General features: G+C 43.2%; 2 protein-coding genes across 6 annotated transcripts in view; one reads left to right on the top strand and one right to left on the bottom strand.

Annotated features, from left to right (window-relative positions):
* The window catches only part of NMT2 (N-myristoyltransferase 2), a 41,285-nt gene extending 23,742 nt beyond the window's left edge, over window positions 1–17,543 (top strand). The window contains exons 3-12 of one of the 2 annotated variants that reach the window (XM_048510841.1): window positions 551–653; window positions 4,215–4,333; window positions 5,010–5,101; window positions 5,187–5,303; window positions 6,809–6,979; window positions 7,807–7,915; window positions 10,918–11,088; window positions 12,486–12,653; window positions 14,037–14,174; window positions 14,867–17,543. In XM_048510841.1, the coding sequence (XP_048366798.1) occupies window positions 551–653; window positions 4,215–4,333; window positions 5,010–5,101; window positions 5,187–5,303; window positions 6,809–6,979; window positions 7,807–7,915; window positions 10,918–11,088; window positions 12,486–12,653; window positions 14,037–14,174; window positions 14,867–14,887 (1,209 nt within the window). In that variant the 3' untranslated portion in view covers window positions 14,888–17,543. Of the gene's footprint in view, window positions 1–550; window positions 696–4,214; window positions 4,334–5,009; window positions 5,102–5,186; window positions 5,304–6,808; window positions 6,980–7,806; window positions 7,916–10,917; window positions 11,089–12,485; window positions 12,654–14,036; window positions 14,175–14,866 lie in introns of both variants that reach the window. The other variant, XM_048510840.1, reaches the window with a different exon arrangement.
* Window positions 17,544–18,125: 582 nt separating this feature from the next.
* RPP38 (ribonuclease P/MRP subunit p38) lies at window positions 18,126–24,256 on the bottom strand. Of its 4 annotated transcripts, none has more exons than XM_048510844.1 (2): window positions 24,135–24,256; window positions 18,126–19,291 (listed from the first exon to the last, which is right to left on the bottom strand). In XM_048510844.1, exon 2 carries the CDS (start codon window positions 19,272–19,274, stop codon window positions 18,432–18,434), a length of 843 nt encoding a protein of 280 aa, XP_048366801.1. In that variant the 5' UTR covers window positions 19,275–19,291; window positions 24,135–24,256; the 3' UTR covers window positions 18,126–18,431. The 4 variants fall into 4 exon arrangements, with proteins under 4 accessions (XP_048366801.1, XP_048366799.1, XP_048366800.1 ...); XM_048510842.1 differs by having other exon boundaries at window positions 24,145–24,256; XM_048510843.1 differs by lacking the exon at window positions 24,135–24,256 and adding an exon at window positions 23,934–24,012.

Here is a 24,256-nt window from a genome sequence, read left to right as displayed (position 1 = left end):
ACATGACCAGGAATTGCCTTACCGGTGATTCCATATTAATTTGAGATAAGATAGCCAATATTTTGTTCTGTTGTCACATTACTAGAAATTTATTTCTGTTTAAAACATAAAGCACAAATATTCACATTAAGCCACTTTGTTTGTTTTTAGGACAATTTTGTCTGTGGGTTGGGAGGGAATAATTCTTGAGACTGATGGTTGGAAATTACAATAAACTCCTCAATGGTACAAACAAACCTCAGTCTTCGTTGCCCTGGGAGATCGACGGTTTTGGTCTTCGCCGGTTGCCCCCGGCCGTTTGGTCGTTTCGGAGATCGGCGGTCGCCTCGGCTTCTGAGGCGATTTTTGAATATCTCTGGTGCGCCATTTTCAGTTTTCGCCACTTGTTGCCGGACACATTAGCGGCAAAAACCAAGTTTCCACTGTACTTTTAATACCTAGGTACTGTAGATGTGGGCCCACAAAAAGATACAATATAGTTGAAACAGGCAAGGCATGCCTGCGTTTGTAATCAACAAATTTCTCTTTATTGTTCCATGTATTTCTGCAGAATCCGGCCATCCCAATGCAGAAGCTGCAAGATATTCAGAGAGCCATGGAATTACTGTCTGCATGCCAAGGACCAGCAAAGAACATTGACGAAGCAACCAAACGTAAATACCAGTTTTGGGATACGCAGCCAGTACCCAAGCTTAGTAAGTTCATAATAACTGGGCCCAGATATGAAAGCTGTATTAAGGAGAATCTGTGTTTAATTCAGTGAACATTTCTATGTAGTTTTCCCTCAGTTTTTAGAATGACTGGAGTGGTTTAATTATAAATTAGCAAATCCTTAATAGCAGAATTAGAAAAATGTCATTGCTGTATAAAGCACTTTAAAGAGAAAATAAGCAAACATGACAACTCCCTGCCCTAAGAAATTTGCAGCTGACACTTTAACAATTGAAATGTTTACAGTGAAGGAGATAAAAAAGGAAGAGAAACACTGGGAAAGAGAAAGGGTGAAGTTAACAATTGGTGAATTTAGAAATATCTGTTCCTGTTACTAAGCAATATTTGGCATGTAAAAAGGAACTTGTGCCTGGAGTATTTTAGTGAGTTAATGGAAATGTCGGCAGAACAGTTCAGAGATATACATAGAATGACTAGAAGGAATTCACTTCAGATCTTCTCCTTCTTTTACCTGTTTCCCCACATTCATGTTTTATTTGCTCAAGCAGAACTGTTATGCTTTGTAATGGAAAAGCAAAAGAGAGAAATTAGATCTTTGAACTGTAAAATAAGTAATGAGAAGTAATACAGAGGTTGTTAAAGTGTATATCACTATTAACTGCAAGTGGGAACACATAAGAACTTGTGGCAGCTATCTCCTTTTCTCCTTCCCCACTATTACCTTTCTCCTTCCTGAAAGACCCCATAGCCTCTTCACTTTTCCTTCTTCCTCCTGTCCTGGGGTTGCCAACCTTCATGTGAGGCCTGGAGATATTCTGGAATCACAACAGACTTCCAGGCACAGAAATAATCTCTTCCTTAGGGTTACTGGCTCCAGGTTGGGAAATTCCTGGAGATTTGGTGGGGAGCTTTGGGTGGGGTGAAGTTTGGGAGGATCGCAGTTTCAGGAGGGTATAAATGCCATAGAGTCAGTGACAGATCTACAAGGGGGCGGGGGGCGCTGTGCACTGGGCATGTGCCGGTGGGGGCCGTAAATCGCCCCCCCAACCACGCCTCCTTTCTCTCCTCATCCCCTACACCCTTTGCCCTCCCCCTGCTCCTCCCCCCCCCATTTACCTTCCTCTCTCCTGCCCCTTAGTTTCTATTTCTTTCCACCAGGAAGTTCCTCTCTCCTGCAGCCTGGTGGGAACTATAGTTCCCTGGAGACCTTGCTTCTGGGAAGTGTAGTTCCCACCAGGTTGCAGGAGAAAGAAACTTCCTGGTGGGAAGTGTAGTTCTCTCCTGATACTGCTGCAAGGGGGTGCAGGGGCTGGCGCCATTTTGCCCCCCTATGCCTCTGCATAGAGTCCACTCTCTAAAACAGCTATTTTCTCCAGGGGCACTGATCTCTGTAATCCGGAGATCAGTTGTAATTCCAGGTGATCTCCAGCCCACATCTGCCGTCTGGCAACCCTAGTTCCCCCAGAGGAAATGGCTGCTTTAGAGGGTAGAGTCTATGGCATTATGCCGTCCTCAGATCACACTCTTCCCAGGCTTTATCCTCCAAATATCCAGATATTTCCTAAACATAGGCCATTTCTGCATGGGCAAAAAAAGCCGGTAAAACAGCATTATGGGCAGAGACTTCGCACGGCCGCTGCTGCAGAAACAACGCTGCAGCGATGCTGCAACGCTCCAGTGGCCCCACAATGGGGTATTCGAAAATTGCTAAACTAGCAAGTCTTTTCAACAACGGTGCTCCGCAGCCGGCATCGTGCGAAGCGACCACTAGGAATCGGTGCTGTAGAGCCCACCCCCACAATGGCAGCCCACACTGGCCAATCCTGGCGCCAAACACCCGTGACATCTACCCTGGGGGAAAAAGAACGACGTTTGCAAGTGCTGCAGTTCAACCGATGCACTACCTCTCCACGGAGCGACTGGCCTAGTTGTGTGGTGTCAGCCACTGAACCAGCCACTGAACCAGACCACTTGCATATTAGAGAGTCCTCAAGACCTTCTGGGGTGGCATCTCATTTTCCTTGTATCCCCCTATGCTATTTCCTCTTTGGTCTCCTTCTGGCAAACCTATACCTTTTCCCATTTCCCTGTTTCATTTTCTCCTTCTCAGCCATTCACCAATCTAGCTTTTATCTGCCTCCCATTTTCAGCTGTATTTATTATTCATTTACTTCCTTTATATCCCACCTTTTTTCACAATGGGGACCAAAGCAGATTACATTATTGTACTCTTTTTTTTATCAGCCCAACAACTTTGTGAGGTAGATTAGACTGAAAATACATGACTGGCCCAAAATCACCCAGTGAGTTTTTGCAAGAAGACTGGGATTCAACCCTGGATTTTCCAGACCCTACTCTGAAGCTCTGATTTCTACACCACACTGGCTTTCTTAGGGTGGCCACTGTTGAACAGCAGGAAGCAGCCAGGCCTAGTTGACTCATGTAAGTCAGGTGGTATCAAGTCACCTGGAGGTTACTTGCAGGCCTAAGGGTACCAGTCTCCAGGTAGGACCTGGCAATTCCCCAGAATTACGGCTGAACTCCAGATGACAGACACCTACTTTGGAGGGAGGTGTCTATGACATTATACTCACCTGTGATCTCTCCCCTCCTCAAACCTTTCCCTCCTCAGACTCCACCACAAAAGCTCTGGGAATTTCCCAACCTGGAGCTGGCAATTCTAGTCAGGGCCTGGACCAAGTGAGTCCTCCCTCAGATGCCAAAATAGGCCTGTAGAGGACCCTGCCCTCTCTTCCTGACTTAGCTCACAGAAGAGCAGCCAGGAATATCAACAGCCACTAAGGGAATCCATTGTTTAAAACTGCAGTTGTTCCTTTTATCATTTTTTAGTTTTTTTAAACCCATCCATGTATTTTTTTAAGATCTCAGATTTTTTTTCTGCAAACCCCACATCCTTTTCAGGTTTTTAGAAAGATCTATCTTACCCATTCACAACAATCACTGGATCCTTAGATTTGACAGATTTTGTTATTAGCATACTAACTGCATCCTACTGATCTCAATGAGATCCTTTGGGCTTGGGGTGGGGAGGGTATGGAGAGAGAATCCTGAGGAATGACATGGGGGGGTATGCAGTTGGAAGCAGGGTGGTGGTGGTGGAAATTGCCAGTTTAATTTAGATCCATAAATCAATCAAAATGAGGCTAGTGGGGGACGTACTGTCCAGTAGTCATAATAACAGTTGGTATTTTCAGTAGGGAACCCTCCTCTAATAAAGATGACCGGGAGGGAAGGGGGTTGAACCTTAAAACTCATTGGTTTTCAAACCTGCAATACTCAATGCAATTCTGTACTTTGTGCTGATGCCACTACCATGCTTCAACGTGGTAAAAAGTAGGGGACAAGAAACAATGTCAGCAACCTAATGTTTACTTCAGAATTACTTTAACTGTTCTCTTGACCTATTTGTGCAATAAGTCTTTGTATTATTGTGAAAAATGATGAGTTTTCAAAACACTTCCTAGCTTACATGCAATATTACTTTACCCTGTTTTTTCTTTCCCCATCTCTTTCTGCATCAGGTGAAGTTATAACATCTCATGGTGCAATTGAACCAGATAAAGACAATATCCGTCTAGAGCCATATTCATTACCACAGGGTTTTACATGGGACACTTTGGATCTGAGCAATGCTGAAGTTGTAAGTAGGACCACTTGTAATCTTAAAAAATAGCAAGGAATGTTCACTTGTTTCTTTGCTGAGAAGTATTGACGTATGCTCAGTCAAATATGGCTGTTTCCCTAAAGCAGTGATGGCGAACCTTTTAGACACTGAGTGCCGGGGTTGGAGCAAAGGGAAATTGCACCAGGGCACACGTGCGCCTTGCACCTTTGCCATGCCCCTGTCTGCCCCGCCCTGCCCTAGAACGCCCCCGGAACACCCTGAAACAATGCCACCATGCCCCTGGAATGCCCTTGCCACGCCCCCATAGGGGCGCATGCCCAGTGCATCACGCACCCCTCGCCCCCTTGGCGTTATGCCACTGTTGAGTGCCCAAACTGGGGCGACAGCATGCATGCCCACAAAGAGGGCTCTGAGTGCCACCTCTGGCACATGTGCCATAGGTTCGCCACCACTGGTCTAGACCCATAAAGGGTAGGTGCATGGTGAATCTCTTAGGGGAAACTATTCCAGAGCCTGGGGACAGTCACAGAAAAAGCTCCCATGTGTGCTCCCACTCCCTACATGCACCAAAGTTACACCATGTGTGCTCCCACTCCCTACATGCACCAAAGTTGCTGGATTGTGGAGAACAATGGGGAAGATTTTTGCTTTGTACACTGCGCTTAGTGCTTTTCCTCTTAATGCTTTTCAGCTGAAGGAGTTATACATGCTGCTAAATGAGAATTATGTAGAAGATGACGATAATATGTTTAGATTTGACTATTCACCAGACTTCCTCTTGTGGTGAGTAAAAAAATTCCATAGACTCTCCCGTCTTCTATATCTCAAGTGGCTATCCTTTATGTTCCTCCTTTGTGTCTGATTCCAGGGCACTAAGGCCTCCAGGCTGGCTTCCACAATGGCACTGTGGAGTCAGAGTATCATCCAATAGAAAATTGGTAGGTTTCATAAGTGCTATTCCAGCACATATTCGGATTTATGAGAGGTAGGTCTTGACATTTTCTTGTCTTATTATCAGTAAGAGGTGTATATTTTAAAGCTGCTCTGATTGTTAGACATACTGAAGGCATGATGGCAATCAAGCGAGAAGATAAGGGACAACTTTAAAGAAATTATGGAAATAATTGAAAATGTTTGCTCAGAGCATCCTCTGCTGAGTTACAGCCTAACTTAAGTCCCTTTGAAAAACTTCAGCTCTAGTGTCTACTGAGAATGTGCACACTTAGGGCACTTTCGCGCATGCAGAATAATACACTTTCAATCCACTTTCAGTTGCTTTGCAGCTGGATTTTACTGTGCAAAATAGCAAAATTTACTCGCAAACAATTGTTAAAGTGTATTGATGAAGGCTTTCACGGCCGGATTCAACTGGTTGTGGTGAGGTTTCCGGGCTGTGTGGTCGTGGTCTGGTAGATCTTGTTCCTAACATTTCGCCTGCATCTGTGGTTGGTATCTTCAGGGTGTATCACATTGTTAAAGTGCATCGAAAGTGGATGATTCAGCGTGTGCAAAAGTGCCCTGAATCATACTCAGATAAGTCAGGCTGCATTTCTTGCTTCTCCATTTTTATGAACAATTGGAACCATAACCAGGATATTCATAAAGGAACTGTGGGGATAGATAAAGAGAGAGAAAGAGTTCAAAAATACTTGAAATCCCCATTTCACTATCCTACTGATAATGAATTCTGCATAGATAGGTTTTATTGTACTTTTTTTTTAAATCTGCAGTGTTTTACCTCATGGGAGATTCCTTGGCAACTTTTCAAATCTCAGTGTGGATGTTAAAACTAAGCCGTCCCCCAACCACAAATAGATATTATTTTTAAAAGCTCATCTGAAATTTAAAATGAAAAAAAAAGTCCAAAGCTGTGCAAAAACAAAACAAACCTTATAAGGGAATAGGCCTAGTAATCTCCCCAAGGCAAAAATCTCCAAAGAAAGGGTTCCAGCTACTATTTTAAAATGCTATTTGTGCAGCTGGCATTATAGAATTTTCATCCATGCTGTGGTGGTTTAAGAAAGAAAGCACATTCCTTCTGGAGTGAGAAACGTACCCATCAGAATAATTTCTTCATTATAAAAAAGTGACTATTTCTTACTAAGGCATTCCATTTGGAAATCAGCATTTTTTTTGCATCCTTGCATGAACTGAAAAGAAGAGGAAGTATAAGTGATCCATGCTTTCTGCAGTCAAACTCCAAATGAAATGCACAGAAAAGGAGTATTTGCAGAAGCTCTGGTGAAATAGTTTGCACTTCTCTTTCCTGCAACTTGACTTTGAATGTTGCATCAGAAGTGTGATAAGATGAATATGCAAATGTATATACCTCCTTCCTCCTTTCCTTTATTCTAGAGTATTTATTTGAAGACGGTCAGCCAAGTAACATTAGAATAGTTTATATTATGGTTCTGATTATAGACAGCACATACTTAAGAATATTAATTTGTTATTAACTCGAGAAGTAACTTATAACTTTGTTACTCCCAGTGAGAAGAAAATGGTAGAAATTAATTTTCTGTGTGTCCATAAAAAACTCCGATCTAAGCGAGTAGCACCGGTCTTGATTCGGGAGATAACCAGGAGAGTGAACTTGGAAGGAATTTTTCAGGCAGTTTATACTGCAGGAGTGGTACTCCCCAAACCCGTAGCAACTTGCAGGTAAGTAAACATGTGTGTTCCTTTGAAGTTCCATCTCTTTCTCCAAAGGCTTTCCTGTGTCTTTGTTTCAAGAATAGCCATCAATAAACCTCCAACGCTTAGAAGGAGAAAGATGGCCAATTTAAGAAAAAGAGTTGGATTTATATCTCACCTTACTCTCCTGTAAGGAGACTCAAAGGGGCTGACAATCTCCTTTCCCTCCCCTCCCCTCCCCACAAACAAACACCCTGTGAGGTAGGTGGGATGAAAGCGCTCAGAAGAACTGTAACTGCTGCTCAAAGACTACCAGAGAGGGAAGGGCTCATCACCTCCTTAGCGTGGTGTAGTGTTTAAGAGCAGGTAGATTTTAATCTGGAGGACCGGGTTTGATTCCCCACTTCTCCACCTAATCTGGAGGACCGGGTTTGATTCCCCACTTCTCCACCTGAGTGGCAGAGGCTTATCTGGTGAACCAGATGTGTTTCTGCACTCCTACAAACTTGCTGGGTGACCTTGAGCTAGTCACAGTTCTTCAGAACTCTCTCGGCCCCACCTACCTCACAAGGTGACTGTTGTTGGGAGAGGAAGGGAAAGTAGTTTGTAAGCCACCTTGATTCTCTTCACAGGAGAGAAAGGTGGGGTATAAATCCAAACGCTTCTTCTCTTCTTAGGCAGCCAATTCCACTCCTGAACAAATCTGCTCACATTACCTGCATCCTGTACAAGTATCAAAGCAATATTTTGTCTTAGATTAACTGGCTTGATGCTTATTTAAGAACAAATGGAGGAATTGCTATTCAAGAACAAGTTTTGAATTAGATTAATCTTTTTTTCAATTTTATTTCCAGGTACTGGCATCGCTCACTAAATCCGAGAAAGTTGGTAGAGGTGAAATTTTCTCATTTGAGTAGAAATATGACCTTACAGAGAACAATGAAACTCTACAGACTTCCCGATGTAAGCAATGCATCTGCTTAGAGGACCCTTGCGTTGACCGTGGGGCCCAAAATAGCCTTCTGTCAATCTCTGACAAGGCAAGCTTTTCACTTTGGGATGGCAGTACTATACAAGAGAGACAGAAATATAACTTCAGTTTGAGAAGATGCTTTTATAAGGAGGGGTTGTGACTCAGAGGTGGAGTGTCGGCCCTGTAGGCAAAAGGTTTGAGATTCAGCCCCTGCCATTTCCAGTTGAAAAAGATTAGGAAGTAAGTGACATGGAAGACTTTTACCTGAGACCTTGAACAGCTGCTGCCAGCCAAGTAATCAATACTGATGTCAGTAGATCAGTGGTTTTGCTCTGCATGAAACTGCTCTGTGTGTGCTAATAAAGAATTGTACAAAAATATGGATGGCAAGTGCAGAAAGGCAACAAGATAACATTTTAAGTGCTACAATTTCTCTAGGAAAATAACCATTTGTTCCTGAACAAAGCGTTCTGCCATGAAACCTTGAATTTGGGGTAGAGATGCATATGCAAGCTTTCCCAACACTGATGAAATCATTGTGTATTTTAATGATTGATTCTAATGCTGAAGTGTTTTTTGGTTGGATTTTTAAAATATCTTTATATGTTCCCATAGAACAGTATAGGGTTTTGTTTTGTTTTTGTTTGGCTATTCCTGTTTCTCTACATGAGTCAACTGGCATTAAACAAATGCCACCATACTGATGGACTCAAATCAGCACAGCAGCAAATGAAGAAGAAACAAAGAAGCTGCTGTAGAAATTCAGGACAGGGCCTGAAAATAACTGGTTATGGCAAAGAGCAGAAGACAGGCCCTGGCCTACCTATTACAATTGCAAAGGGATTTGGAGGAAGGTTAAAAAGTGAAGGAGTCATGTGGCAGGGCTGGTATTTCAGACCTTTCCTCAGTGAAGGAAATGGCTCCAGGTGTGTGGGCCATTTCACTGTGGGCCATTTTATATACTATCTTTCCAGACACCTGCTTGAGCCACATCTGGAATATAATTGACACGAGTTTTTCCCCCATACAGTTTTGAATGATGAGGGGATCTTGGAGGGAAAGGGGGTCCTGAGACTGGGCTGATGAAGAATGAATTCAATGTTCATTTTCTTACCTCAGCTATGGGGTTCTTAAGGCTTCTTTTGACATTTGAAAAAAGATGGGCTTCTGTTCCGTGTAATAGACTTTACTGTAATGTTCCTAAGATTAGAGTTTTGTCCTCCTTCAGTGAGGCTTGTGACAGTTACGGCACATCTCCCACTGTCCCTACAGGGCTATGGAAACTTCCGTTTCTCTCCTAGAATAACAGGAGGCTGTCCTCCTCTTCACAGTTTCAGTAGCCCTGCGTCCAGACAGGTTGCTATGTAGAATAGCTCCACTAATTGCTTCAGATTGCTCCTCATTGGCTGCAGAGGCCAGAAAGAAGGGACAAGGAGAAGTCATCTCCCCCCCCCCAATGAAGGGCTTTGAGGCAGCTTGCCTGAGGTGATTGCGACCAGGCGCTTCACTTCATTGGTGCAGTCCCAACCCACTGCCACCTCTTTTCTGGGACTGGCAGGAGCATCCCATGACTCCCCAGGCTACTGCCATTTTCTCCAGCCCCTGTTTCCATTCAACAGTTCTACCTCCTTTCACCCCTTTTCCCATCTGACAAGTCTTAAGAACTACAAGCCATGCAGATCTGGAGGAACTTCTTCCTATAGAGGTAGAAACCAAGGTCGCCATTTCCAAAACAACAACAGAAACACTACTCCAAAGTCATCTTCAGCCTGACTATTCTATTGGGGTCCACTAAGTCTTTTCAGAAGGCTTGATCAGAGACAGTGAGCAATGTTTGGGTTTTGAGGGTGGTTCGAGAGGGTATTGAAGAAGAAGAGGAGGAGGAGGAGGAGGAGTTTGGATTTATATCTCCCCTTTCTCTCCTGCAGGAGACTCAAAGGGGCTTACAATCTCCTTGCCCTTCCCCCCTCACAACAAACACCCTGTGAGGTGGGTGGGGCTGAGAGAGCTCAGAAGAGCTGTGACTAGCCCAAGGTCACCCAGCTGGCATGTGTGGGAGTGTACAGGCTAATCTGAATTCCCCAGATAAGCCTCCACAGATCAGTCGGCAGAGCTGGGAATCAAACCCGGTTCCTCCAGATTAGATACACAAGCTCTTAACCTCCTACGCCACTGCTGCTCCTATGCCACTGCTGAATAGAATATTCCTTACCCCAACTCCACCTGTTTCAAAGTTCCCCAGAACCAAGATTACCAGAAAAGGCAGGCATTATACAGGAAGTGGTTCAACATCAACATCAGAGCCATCGAACCAGTTCCTGTGGATCAGAGGGGTCAAAAGGTTTACTCTCCACTCTTTATGGTCCACAAAAATCAGGAGCGTGGAGGGCAATCCTGTCAGTGGTGAAGACGTTTCACATGAAATCCTTCCAAGCCATCCTACAGGTGATCACGCTATCTGATTTCTTGACCTCTCTAGACTTAAAAGAAGCTTAATTTCACATTCCAGTCCATATATTTTCCTGCTATTATCTATGCTCCTGCATATGGCAATATAAGGCCTTGCTTTTTAGACTTCTCAGCGCCCAGGGTGTTCATAAAGTATTAGCTCATCTTTGTCAAAGGAAATGACTCTGTCTCTTGCTGTCACCCACTTCACTTCAGAAGGTGGGGGTATGTAGAGCAGCCTTTGCTATTGATTTTGACTGATGGTTATGCATACACAGCAGTTTGATGGGGAGACATTCTCAGCTGATTGCACCTCTTCATGTTCAGTTGCAGGGGAGGGGTGTATGCAGAGTTTTATTTTAGAGCATTATGCTGGCAGGGGCTGATGGGAATCATAGTCCATGAACATCTGGAGGGCCTGAGTGGGACACCCCTGTTTTAGAGCATAGGAATTATTGCTGAACTTGACTAGAACGTGAGTGCCTATTTTAACATCTGTGTGGTCTTTTTATTCTTATTTTAATTTCTGACCTTCTTTTACAAGGCTACAAAAACATCAGGTCTGAGACCTATGGAACAAAAAGATATTAAAGCAGTACAAGAATTAATTAACAATTACTTGAAGCAATTTAATCTTTCTCCTTTTATGGATGAAGAAGAGGTGGCCCACTGGTTCCTGCCTCAGGATCATATTATTGACACGTTTGTTGTAGAGGTGAGAGCGGTACTTACCCACCTTCTGTTTTGCCCCTTAAGCATGGAACCCTGTTCCAGAACATGAACGTTGTTCTCTCCCTCTCTTTCTTTATATCCTTTCTCAGAACCCACTTTTTCTCTGAAGCCTTTGGCTAGGCCTCATCCTTGCTTGAAATGAAACTTGTTCAGTGCATATCCTTTCCTTGGTCTTTCTGTTTTCTTTCACCCACTTGCCAAAGTACATCTGAACAAGGACCTGTTTCACATACTCTGTTAAATGTCCGGTGCTGAGATTGCCACCCCCTGGGTGTGGCCCGAAGTTTCCCCTGGAATTATATAATCTCCAGACTCTCCTGGAAGAAATGGATGCTTTGGAGGGGGCAGTCTTTAAGGAATCACATCCCCACTGAATTTCCTCCCCTCTCCAATCTCTGCCTGAATCAGTAATATAAACTTAATCACCAAGTTTTAAAAATCATTTGTTTACATAATCAAATGTTTATATCTAGCCTTTCCTTGGGGTTCAAGGCAGTTAACAATAAGAGTTAAGCATTCTTAGGCTCATTCCGCACATGCAGAATAATGCACTTTCAAACTGCTTTCAATACTCTTTGAAGCTGTGCGGAATGGCAAAATCCACTTGCAAACAATTGTGAAAGTGGTTTGAAAACGCATTATTTTGCGTGTGCAGAAGGGGCCTTTGTTAAAACCAAAATAAAATAGCAAACCCCCAATCTCTCCCCCCTCGGCTTTATTTATAGTTGTTGGAATTGTTTGACTAGCTACAGATTGTGTTAGTCAGATACATTGGCCGGTGTCAATTATGTCTCCCCTTGAGCTGCTCTGCTACCAGCCAGCTAAGTTGCTAAAGACCATGTTCAGTAAAACTTTTGTTATCCATCACTCATGGGTTTTTTTTAATTAGTTAAGATTTTCCAGATCCTAAGGCTTATTGCTGTGCCCTGTTCCCTACCCAGAGGCATCTGCAGCAATCAAACCACCATCCAAGTGGGAATGCCATAGTGACAGCCTCCATGTCTGGTAAGACATGGCTGCACCCCCCTCCCCCCGCTAAACCATGGAGTTGTCCTACTCAGCAGGCAAATAAGAAAGCCATCTGCCTAGGAGCCCTCTGACACAGCTGGGTCCAAACAACTTGAAGGGAAAGGGTTTGTTGGCAGCGCTGAGGATAGTGTTTGTTGGCAGCGCTAAAGTCTAGCCACATCCAGTGGTATCACGCTGGCTGGTTGGGCAGACAGCAGTGAGATTCCTGAGGGAAGGAACTTGTCTTTTAACCAGTGCCAATTAATTGAGCATTCTGGATAATACTGCAGAATAATAAAGCTTTTACTGTGCCGTGGAGCACTTCTGTGTTCTGTTTATTCCTCACAAATTAATCCTTTTTTTCTTTCCTAGAGTTCAAATGGCATTTTAACTGACTTCCTGAGTTTCTATACATTACCATCAACCGTCATGCACCATCCTGTTCATAAAAGCCTCAAAGCCGCCTACTCCTTCTACAATGTTCACACAGAGACCCCACTTTTGGATCTAATGAACGATGCACTCATTATAGCAAAGATGGTAAGTAGCTCTGCCCCCTCTGCTGGGCGTTGCTTCCTGTTTCTGAAGAAAAGTGGAGCGAGGTTCAAGTCCCTCATCACCATTAAGAGTCTGGGCAAGGGGGAGAACTGTTCTTTTTGCCCTTTGGGTCTTCTGGCACAGCTCACTTGTTGACCCTGAGGAAAATCAAGCAGTTTCTGCTTGATACAGAGTTCCATGTTTGTATCTGAGCTCCAGGGGAGTTTCAGATAGAATTCAGTAGCTGAGAACCAAAGATATTCAGGTGTGGTGCGAGGCAGGGGGCTCCCCCTTTGTGGAAGTTACAAAATAAGCCAATATGGAAAACAGACTGAGTCTAACTTTCAGGGTCCCAGTTTAACTGAATATCTCTGACAGTCCAGAGTGACCAAATCTAATATAAAGTAGGGCTGGCTCATTGATAAGCTTTGACCAGAGATCCAAGTTTTTCATAAGTTACTATTTGTAAACTATTTGACTACAGTGGCAGCGCAGAAGATCCAGGTATTCACTCCATCTTCCATTTTTGTCTCTAACACTGGAGAGGGGGTTGTGATTGCTCAGCAATATCTGAGAGATGTTCTGTTTCACCAGCATTTTCAGATACTGTGCATGAGACTTGCTTGTTAACACCTGGTTTAAAAAAAACAACACACACACCATGCAAGTGAATCCATGCCCAGACTCCCAACTCAAGGGTTGGCAACTAAGTGAACTACCTGTTTAAAATTGGTGACACTTTTTTAGGTGTAAAAACAAAGAAGAGCTGTGACACCATGAGGATTAACAGATTTACTGAAGCTTCGGGAATTGAACTCTGGTATGAAGGCCAAGCCTTTCAGCTTGTGACCCTCATCTTCCAGTGTAGAGGCCGTCCTTGGATTCAGATGGTGCTCCTCTAAGGCATCTTCTGCATATGCAGAATGATGCCCTTTCAATCCACTTTCAATGCACTTTGCAACTGTGCGGAATAGCAAAATCCACTTGCAAACTGTGACAGTGGATTGAAAGTGCATTATTCTGTATGTGCGGGAGGGGCCTAATACATGGCACTTCAGCTCATTCAAAGGCATTGTTCCTGCATGATCAGAAATGCCTATTGTGTATCATAGGCAATGGGTTTGCGAACAAACCTGCTTCGATGTTGCATTTGGTGCACTAATGATGAGCCTAGATACAAACCCTCTTCCCCTGTTACTTGGATGCTTTATGTCAAGGTGAATAAGAACATAAAAACAATTAGGAGCTACCAGTGTATGCTGGATGATTTGTAAGGGTCCTGAATGCATTTCCAAAGCAAATGTGTATCATATGGCAGGATGACACTGCTGGTACATGATTAGTGTATTCCCTTAAACCATTTTTAATTTTTTCTTATATTGCCAGAAAGGATTTGATGTGTTCAATGCACTAGACTTGATGGAAAACAAAGCATTCCTGGAAAAACTGAAATTTGGTATTGGAGATGGCAACTTGCAGTATTATTTGTACAACTGGAGGTGTCCTGGCATGGATTCTGAAAAGGTAACAGTGACCATTATGCACCATTATGTCTATTCCAATAACAGATATTTCAGATGTGGTGTAACTCTGCCAATTACTTTTTAAAAAACCCACGAAGTATCTCTAGGCTCCCTCCCTCACAGGCAGCAACGGATTCATGGAACCTGTTTCTGCTGCCCTGCCATCATTTGCATGGCAGCTGCAGGTGCCAGCCAGGATTGCTGGAATCCCAGAGGCAGAAGGCAGCAGGGTTACAATGCTGTGTTTCTGTGCGAACCATGCAGCTGAGGTTCCCCCCACTGAAGAATCCACCCCATCTACCTGCATGGCATGGCAGCCACCTATTACAGTATCCACTCTAATGGCGGCTGCCTGGGGAATCCACCATAATGCCTGAGGGAAGGGGGCGGGGGTGGGAAGTGAACACTTCCTGTTTGCTGTAGTTCACACAGGCAAGCAGGAAGCGTTTGCAACGGGTTTAAGGGGAAAAGTCTCAGAATTAGCCATTTTCATTAAACCCAGGTTCTGGCCACTAAAACGGGTTAGCAGCGTTTTGAAAAAGGCCAAACGCTCTTTAAAAGGGCCTCAACGCATTTGAATTGGCCAATGCAGTATAGGCCTAGCAGATGCAAAAACCCAGCAGAATTTAGAAGTCTATACTCAGCTTATTTATATGCCTTATTTGCACTAATGAGTGTGTCCTTTTTTCCTAGGTTGGTCTCGTATTACAATGAGGAGGAAGGACATTTGTATTTATAGTACTTGGAAGTACTCACCTGAGCTCCTGGAAGCTATGTGGAATGGAAGCTTTTTGATCAGTGCTGTTCAAGGAGAGCCAAAGCACAATGCCTAATAAACTCAAGAAACCCACTGAACACTGGGGGTGTGCACAGGGGAAAGAAGAAAGCCACAGATGGCTGATCCTGTGCCCCTTCAGCTCTGGCTGGAAAAGCTCACGAACTTTTTATTGTTTGTCAATGAAAAGAAATAAAGCACATTTGTTTAATTTTCAACGCTCAGCTCGCATCTTGATGAAAAGGGTTCTCTTCTTCTTCCCCCTTCCTCCCACCTATAAGACTGTAAACGCAAGTACAGTAGGTGGAACAGAGTCCAAAAATCTTTACTGTTAATGTGACTGAACTGCTACATTTCTATTTATTAAGTGGTAGTGTATGTTTGTCAATGTAACAAAAATGAAGGAGCCAATTAAGTATTTCTGCTTATTTCCATCACATGGATGTCATAGTTGAAGGACGAAAAACCTGGGGAAATATGACTGCTTGTTAGGAAACATGGAAATCTTGGGTGTCTTTTATAACTGTGGAGTGATTCAGAAATGTGCTGGTTTGACTGGTGCATTTGGTTTCTCCATCAGCAAAGCTGCCAAATCAGTTTTAAAAAAATACAGATTTGTACTTTGATCTCCAGTAGATCGCTGACTTGATCCAGCAGCATTGCAGGTATTACGTTGCCTGGATGATCATATATTATTCATCTTGCAATCTGAGGGAAGCAACCCCTTTAACCTCTTTGGTAGTAGGTTAAGAACAGCCTGTACATAAAACAAAGAATTTTAATACTATCAGGATGTTAAGATTGAATGTTTTCAAGGCTTTTGCAAACTTGCACATTCCTTTTGTCTACTTGCTTTTTAAAAATAATGTCCATAATTTTACACTCGGTATGTTGTGTAAATAAGATAAGCGTTGCTAGTAGTCATTAGATCCTGAGTTTTTGGAGCAAAGGAGTTTCAGCTGTCCCTTGAGCTGGGAAAAACTGCACATGTACACAGAAATTCTTTCAGATTCCCCTTCTGAGTGGTGCTGGTCTTTATCAATATGCAACAATGTCTCTCTCCCTACTCCATGCCAATCTTACCAGCACAGCCCAAACTATAGTTTTTTTCAGGATGAAGATGACAGATCTGTGAATTCATCCACCATTTCCTGTCTTTGTTCTAGAATGCTCCGCATGGATTGTAGTGCCTTGGAGATGGGACTAGGTAGGCACTAGGACCCAAGTAGAGCATTCTGGAACAAAGAGAGTCCAGGAAATGACAGATGAATTCACAGATCTCCTGTCATCTTTATCCTGAAAATGGTACAGGTTGAGGCATGTTATCTGCAGTCTGCACCTTGTAACAATTAACTGTCTCCAAAAGAAAAAAAAAAGGCTGTAGGCATTGCTTGCTTGAAAGAAGGTCCTATGCTTGCTTTCCATCACTTGGGGGATTGGGGGGGGGGGGGTTTCCTGTGGATTTGTACAGGTTAAATACTTCTGTGAATGAGTCCATACTCTAAACTGCAGCAACTTCAACCTGGTTCAACTTGCCTTTAAGGCTTGTGAAATTCATTCAAATTGGTGGCTCAAATACAGATTTAGCAGAGGAAAATGTGTTTTGTGAATTAAAAAGCAACAACTAAGGTTTAGCGGGGAATTGTTGAGAAAGGATCACAACTCCTTGCTAGGCTTTGCAGCATTAGCTGTTATCTTCTCTGTTCCCACTATAGAGCTGAGACCACATCTGGACAGTGCCATAGGAAGGGAAAATGGTGCCCGGGGCAAAATGCCTTTTTAAAATTAAGAGCAGCCTGCTCCAGTCCATGGGGCTGCTCCAGGCTGTGGAGGCGGCCTGAAGTGGGGGGGGGGGAGTGATTCTCCACACACCCCACGCCCAGGGCGTTTGTCCACCCCACCCTGTTGTAGCTCTGCCTATGCATCTGGATGGTAGGAAGCATAGTTATAGATGTATTTGACTTTCCACAATCCTTAAAACAACACTGTAAGCATCAACTTCAACCAGTGTATATACAGATTGTTTTTCATCTGCTTAAATCTGTACTATTTAATTATACCTCCTGTAAATTATTCAGTTCTTGGGTCTCTCCTTACAACTGCGTGTTATTTTTTAATATTTATACCACAGCAGTTCATTGAATTACTTTCACTCTAAACAGCTATTCAAGTTGCTACCATTTTGGCTGCTGATGAGCAAATTGAGGTTCTTAAGAGACCAAATTGAGGTTCTTAGAAGTTGTTGCTCTGATCTTGGGTGGGCATTTCAGTCTGTTCAGAAAATCTTTCTCTAGCATGAGATCTGTGAACATCATGCATCTGAAGGTCCATATCTTAAATACTTTTTCTTGCAAGTATTTGAACTGGTTGATATGCTAAAGAAAACGTTTCTTATATTAAAAAAAACCAAATGCACTCAAGACTTGCTTGTGCATGTGTTATTTGCCCACTGACACAACAGACTGTTAAAGGGGGAAACATTATATATGCTATCTGATTTGCAAATGTTTGTGATTCCCAGATTAACAGATGCCTAGCTATGGAGTCTATATCCGTACAAATGGATGTTTGAATAAATGTGTCATTTTCATACTACCAGTTTGAATAATTACGTTAATTTAAGTGCCTTTATTCCAGGAACTAGATTATCTAACAGTGCAATTAGGAGACAAGGGCTAAAACTGGCTCAGGAAGAGGCACAACCCCAGCATTGGCATTAATGCTACTTACCCCGGCATATGGGGCATTTATGCTGACACAAAGGCACTTGCACTGGTGATGGGGTGCCACGCGGCCGCATGACATCAGAGTGCCAACACAGTCGTGGTGACAGCACCCCTACGGCACAAGAGCTAGTGAGGGCATTCTTGGGGATGAAACTTTTTTTGTCGGCTTCCTGGGCCCTTTCAGCTCAGGTACACACCCGTTTGCTGGCATAGACGTCTGCTGGACCAAAAGGTTTGAGCTGTGTAGGGGGATTTTGCAGAGGTCAGGAAGCATTGCTTTTGACTTGCTGGCTACCATGCAGCAAGCCTCTTAGGAAGCAGCAGTTGTGCTGACCCCAAGCACACAACTCCCCCCCCCCCTCTGGACTGCACTGCCCAACATGTACTGTACTACAGCACCAGTGCATTAATTGAAAGGGCCACAGAAAATCAAAGAACTTGTAAAACTGAGTTTGTGAACCTGCTAAATATTTATTACGACGTTGGTCTCACATATAGTAAGCATCTTCCTTACTTACAGTTCTCTTCAACTCTTGTTTGTGTACATGCCTTCTGCTTAGACAAGGAGGAGAAAGGTTTAAAATTTCCAGATTTCTCTCCCATCCCTATCAGCCCCCAATGGGAACAGGACGCAAGACCATAAAACAGGAGCTGGTATAACCTTGTTTGCCAGGTGCTCCAAACGTCACTTGTAGTTTTTGCAGATACACACACAAACACACAAATACCAATTTAGGGACTAAATTAATCTAGTCAGTTATTTTGAAATTCGTTTTTTAGTTTTAGGAAGTTTTCTTCTCTTGTTTGGGTTGGGAACTATTTTTTTCACTTTGAGAGCTTGCAGCGTTGTCGTGGGAGAGAGAAGCCGGCTGCTGACAGTTCTTTTCTGATTGTGGCTTGAAGTGCACTTTCCAGGTTCTGATTGGGCCAGCTCAGTGGCCTGCAAATCCATTGGCTGAATCTCTTCACTCACAGGGGGCTGTTCATTTCCATGTTGAATCCACGGCACATCTAAGCTGGGAATTCGTGGAATGATTGCTTTGGCCACTTCTGCAAAAGCATCAGCGCTCTGTTTAAATCCTAGTGCTAGGACTGATGTTAACCCAAGAACCGGTGCCAATCTTTCACTCAGGCGGGGAACCTGACAGGCGGGGACACCCCGACTGGCACTGAGAGGAATAAGGTGTGATGTGATCATGGTAGGTTTGGCAGATTTACACACGAGCACTAAAAGCAGTTCATTTTTTTCCAAAGCTCTGGTTACTTCATTGATCCCAATAGCAAGTTGGCCTCTGATGTTCAAATCAGTCCACCCATGTGCTCTAGTGTCTTCTGTTTCATTTTGTTCTGGAGGTTTGCTGGAACCACCCTGCAATTGTTCTTTATCTTCCTTTTTTGATGTAGAGGGTTTTTTCTTCTTCCGAAACTCTATCTTTTTAAGCCCAAGCTGCTTTATAACATCTTCCAAGGCTTCCAGTATGAAGTGCATATCTGTTCTGTCCAAGGGACTCCACTGGAGGGCATACGGGCTGTTTAAAGATGTCTTGACAATAATTTGCTTTAATTTCCGGACTGACCCCTTCCCTCCTTGAGCAGCCATGATGTTCTATTTGAAATCTGAGGTAAAAATGAAAAAAAAGGGTAATCAATACTATGAATCCCAACCAAAGAACTAGAACACTAGATGCATACAATGTGTTTCCTTATTCTCTCACACATTTTTTCCTTCTTGAAACTTTTTTCCTAACCTGCAAGGGAATATACCAGAAACATCTAAAAAGAAACTAAGAGGTTACAAATTAACACCAGGTGGTTTCTTTAAATCAAACACTTCATAGTTGAGATTACCAAATTAGATGAGTGGCTGCACTTGAGGGAGAAGAGGCATGAGTAACCATTTTCCACCAAAACTACTTTTTGGGCTATTGAAATTATATTTTAGAAATATTCCATTATGGTATTCTGAAATGAATGTACACTAGAAGGGGCAGACAGAAAAGAGTCATATGTGTGTAAGCTTGCAAAGGAACAGCATGGTCCTGTTCTAATAGGGCTTGGATTTTCTTGCTGCTTTCACAAAGAAATAGGGTTCACTGTCAACTGGTTCACCCTTGTGGCTTTAAAGAAGCAGGTGTTTTACTACCTTGCAAAACTAAACTTAAACAGAGAAAATGTAGACACTCCAACACAACCTAAAGGAGGTTTTGGACTTTGAATAGTAGGAACCTGGAAATCCTGATGAGGTGTCTATGACCAGAGGAACCCGTTTTCCCTAACAGGAATACATGGTTTGTTCTGCATTTGAAAGAAAGCCCTACTGAAATGAGTGGGAGCTGAGGGAAAGCATTATTCTGAATTACAATTGTATAATGTCCATTTTTCAAAAGTCAATTAATTAATCTTGCTGACCATATCCCTCTTAGGATTTATTACCATGGCCTATTAGTGAACTTTAGCATCCCAATCTGTGCCTCAGTACAATTTTTAATAAAAACACAAAATGGTGTCAACTAGACAGCAATGATGTCAAATTTGGTTTTACATCCAGAACCGTTCCAGTACTGTAACTTTATTTTAATACAGTGGTTTATTGCATCTATATATTTTTGCTTCAGAACTTTAATTTTGTAGTTTGCCTTGTGGTGAATGTTTTAGAGAACTGGAGAATGTTTTAGGGAAATGGGGAAACTTGGAGCATAGGGCTTCCAAAGACTAACATTTCACTATGAATTTTCATGAGTGGGGGGGGGGGGGGGATCAGATGTGAGGGATCTGGAGAGCAGAAGGAATTTAGGAGGGAAACAGTGAACCTTTCATATGCGTCTGCTATTTGCTTTAAAATTAAAGCAATACAAATGCTACTGCTATTAAAGTTAGCTTTGAAAAAGGATTACCAGTATGTAGAAGCTCAGCCTTAAGAGGGACGAAGTCAGTAGCCCAGAGTCACTGAATATAAGCAACTACTTAATAACATTCGTCCAGATTCACCATGCAACAAAATTCAGTGACAGAACTCTTAAATGGCTCAGTGGCAGAGCACACAAAAAGTTATGGGATCAGTCCTTGTCGTCTCCATTTAAAAGGATTGGGTGATGCAAAAACTTATTCAACTGTATCTCCCAGTATGCCACCACATTTCACCTATGTTTTTTCAGGGTGGCTCCTCACCTGAGATTGTCTTTATGGACACAACTGGGTCACAGACTGTGTACAGAGGACATCATATTTGCTGCATTTAGGGGAAAAAGGCAGGCAGAGGGCAAACTGGGCTTTGGAGCCAGTGCAGATCCACATGTTTGCTCACCCAGCTGGTGTAATCGGCATTTAGGCTGGCAGGGAGGGCGTGGCGTAAGTCCATTTAAGTCTATGGAGGGCTTTTGAGCGGACAGGGAATTTCTGGCCTTCTCTGCCTCACTGCGCTGCCTGGAAGCCCTCTGTGGACTGGGCTGCTTGCCACTTTCAATTCAAAGGGGATTTGGTCAACGGTCAACTGATCTTCCATTTCTATTGTGTTTTTCACTATTTTTTGCTCTGTTTTAATCTGTTTTTGTTTTGTGCACACTTACAGCTATTTCTTGTTCGTTAGCCACCTTGAGTGGAAGAGAAGTGGGATAGAAGTGTTAAAAAAGATACTCTACCAATACTGAGCTAGACAGACCAATGGTCTGACTTGATATTTGACAGCCTCATGTGTCCATAAGGTGACTTGGACTACACCGCTTCTCGCTACAGGTGAAAGGACCACATTCCATAGAGCTTCCCTATCTGAAAAGATCCCTGCAAACATTAAACCAACACAGCAAGCAAAGACTGCTTCTTGCATGGCGTGTTTTTTCTAATGGAAAGGAATCCACCACTGGCTGTTTCAAACAGTCTACTGTACTGTCTCTGCAGCCTTCTTCTCCTGCTTATCTGAACCAGGCTGAGACAGGTTGCACACCCATTGCAGTTTGTACAAGGGCCAAATGAATAATAGAAGCCCAGATGACAGCGATGGGCAAGAACTTGTGCACAGTTTTGCAGCTGGCTAGGATCATTTAAATGGAATCATGCTACATGTACACCATTAACATGCTAGAATAAGGGCCACCTGGGTGTATTAATAATGCAGACTCAGTGACTGAAGGCACAGTTTACATTAGGAATCACTGGACATATGCATATCCATATATTCTTCCATCCCACAGGCATAATGTTTGAGGCCACATTTCGAGATCTGAAGAAGCATATTTTTGTTCATCTTCGTGCCCACCTACCACCTTGTCGAAATTAGGTTGGTATCTGGGCAAAACAGCCATTTGTGCTCAGTGAGTTAATCTATAGGTCTCTGGCATGCTAACCCAAAATCATGGAACATACTTCGAAATACAATGCTGGCCAATGGTATACCAGGAAAGTTCTTCTTGCTTAAGGCCCAATTTTAAACACGAAGCCGGCAGACAAAGTGTTAGAAACATGGGTCCAAGGACCCTCAAAATAATCTGGACAAAGTTGGTGAAGCAGATAACAAAGCTTTTATCGGTTTACGGTCTTGCAAGATCGGGTGTCTACCCAGTAGTAGGCACACACTTCCTTTGTTCTACAACAGTTTATATTACTTTTTCAGGACTACCCAATCCCTCCCTCACTTCTCCATTGGCTAGGAGATGAGGGCCATAGCCTATTACAATTCATCTAGTCATACTATGTCATATACCAGGTGGTATCTCCTCCAATTAATACATCTCTATATGGTCATTTCCTGTAATTAATATTTGGTTCTTCTTAACTGTCAACCCTTCGGTAGTGCCTTCATGATATATATCCATGCCGTGTCTTCATGATATATATCTTCATGATATAGATCCTTCCTCTGGATGCCCTCTGGATGCACCTGCCACGTCTTTGGTTCCCTTATCTTACTGTGAAGACACCATCATATTTTATCCTTTCATCCAAAGGCCTTCTATCTTGGCACAGGATCTTAGCCTCCTATAAGCGGGTACTTCTTGGCACAAGAACCTAGGTTTTCTTGACCCACTCCCCTGCTTTGAAGACACTATCCCAAGCTTGCTAGGGGCCCTCTTATCAGCAGGTGTCTGTTTGGCACAAGAACTCATGTTCCCTTATTATTTATGACTATTGAAACCAAGCTTCAGAAGCATCTTAGAAAAAGACTTTAGCTAGAGGCCTTAAGAAGCTTCTGAATGGAGTTTCTGCTTAATAGCACCTACTGATTAGGATCTAGAGAAGCAAGCTGTTTTAGCTATTTTACACTTTAAACTGAGAGAATAACATTTATAGCAGGATTCATTACACATAAAACATTAGGATACATATACTGAACATGAGTAATTAACATATTCTTTAAGTTTCAGCTACAATATGAAAGCGTTCAAATATACAAACATGATTATAAACTACTACCTTACCACATCACCTATTATTCCCCTCTAACCTTTGACCTTTCTTCTTCTGCTAGCTCATTGCCAGCTTTTACTTCTCTCTACTGCATCAAGGTTACCATACTCCCTTCTTTCTTGTAGGCCAATTAGCCAACAAACTTTACCACTCTTCCTTTCAAATAGGTTGTGATAAGGAACTTTTCTTAGTCTTGGAGCAAGGTCATTCTACATACCTTCTTGTTAACATAAAAAAGTATATTAGGAATATAATAATGCTCTTTAAAGTCTTCTAATATTTAAGTGTATGGACTTTATGAAACTAGATTATAATTCTGTGAAGATTATACTCTTTATAACTCCTAAATTCTATATTTGTGCACTAAAATATGTTTATGTGTGAAAATACTTACTATAATATATAAATTTCTTACACAAAGGATTTCTAACTTTTCATGAGCTCGAACTGAATCTCATTTAAACTCGGCCAAAATACGTGCCAGCTACCAACGCATGCAAGCAAGTGCAATAGAAGGTAGAGCAATCTAAGGATCCATAGCTGTTTTGCACGGGTTGAGGGCACTGTTGACACGAAAAACTGAACCCGTGCAAAGTCCCGCAGCAAAACTCCTCGCCTCCGCTCGCCTCTCGTCTAAACCAAGTCCCAAACCGGACCCAGAGAAGGAACCAGGGCGGGTGGTAGGGCAGTCGTGCCACTAAGGGGTTTCAAAACGCCTCCTAGGAATGCTCCCTTGGGTTGCAAAAAATACGACGCCAGGCATAACTAAACGTAGCCTAGCAGACGTTCCCCTTTTCCCGGGTTTTCTGCAAGAAGGTGATTTCTCGCCGGCAAAGCATGCAAGACTACTAATCCCAACCTCTCCGTTCGAAGCGGTACAATCCCCCCGCCTTCACGTCCTCATTCCGCCCCTGCGCAGTAGCCCCAGCGGAGCCCACGTGGGTCTCGTCCGCAGCTGCCCTTCCGGAACAGGCCCCCTTCCTTTCCCCACCCGGAACCCTTGCAAGATGCGTATCGTCTCCCGTGCAAACCCAGCGGAACACGGACTAGTCCGCCTTACTTGTACTTACGCGCGATTCCCTGGAGCGCTGCAGCCCAGACGCCTCTCCACGCCTCCGAAGACGGCTTCCGTGAAAACGGAAGAGGCCGAGCTGTGCAAGGCTGCACCTCGGAGGCGGAACT

The sequence above is a fragment of the Sphaerodactylus townsendi genome, linkage group LG11 (genome assembly GCF_021028975.2).
Source record: "Sphaerodactylus townsendi isolate TG3544 linkage group LG11, MPM_Stown_v2.3, whole genome shotgun sequence".
Lineage (NCBI taxonomy): Eukaryota > Metazoa > Chordata > Lepidosauria > Squamata > Sphaerodactylidae > Sphaerodactylus > Sphaerodactylus townsendi.
Note: the sequence above shows the minus strand (reverse complement) of the source record. Positions and strands in the feature narration are given on the sequence as shown.

Bases quoted from the DNA above. Each gene is read 5' to 3' on its own strand.
- RPP38 (XM_048510844.1), bottom strand. From the start codon at position 19,274: ATGGCTGCTCAAGGAGGGAAGGGGTCAGTCCGGAAATTAAAGCAAATT.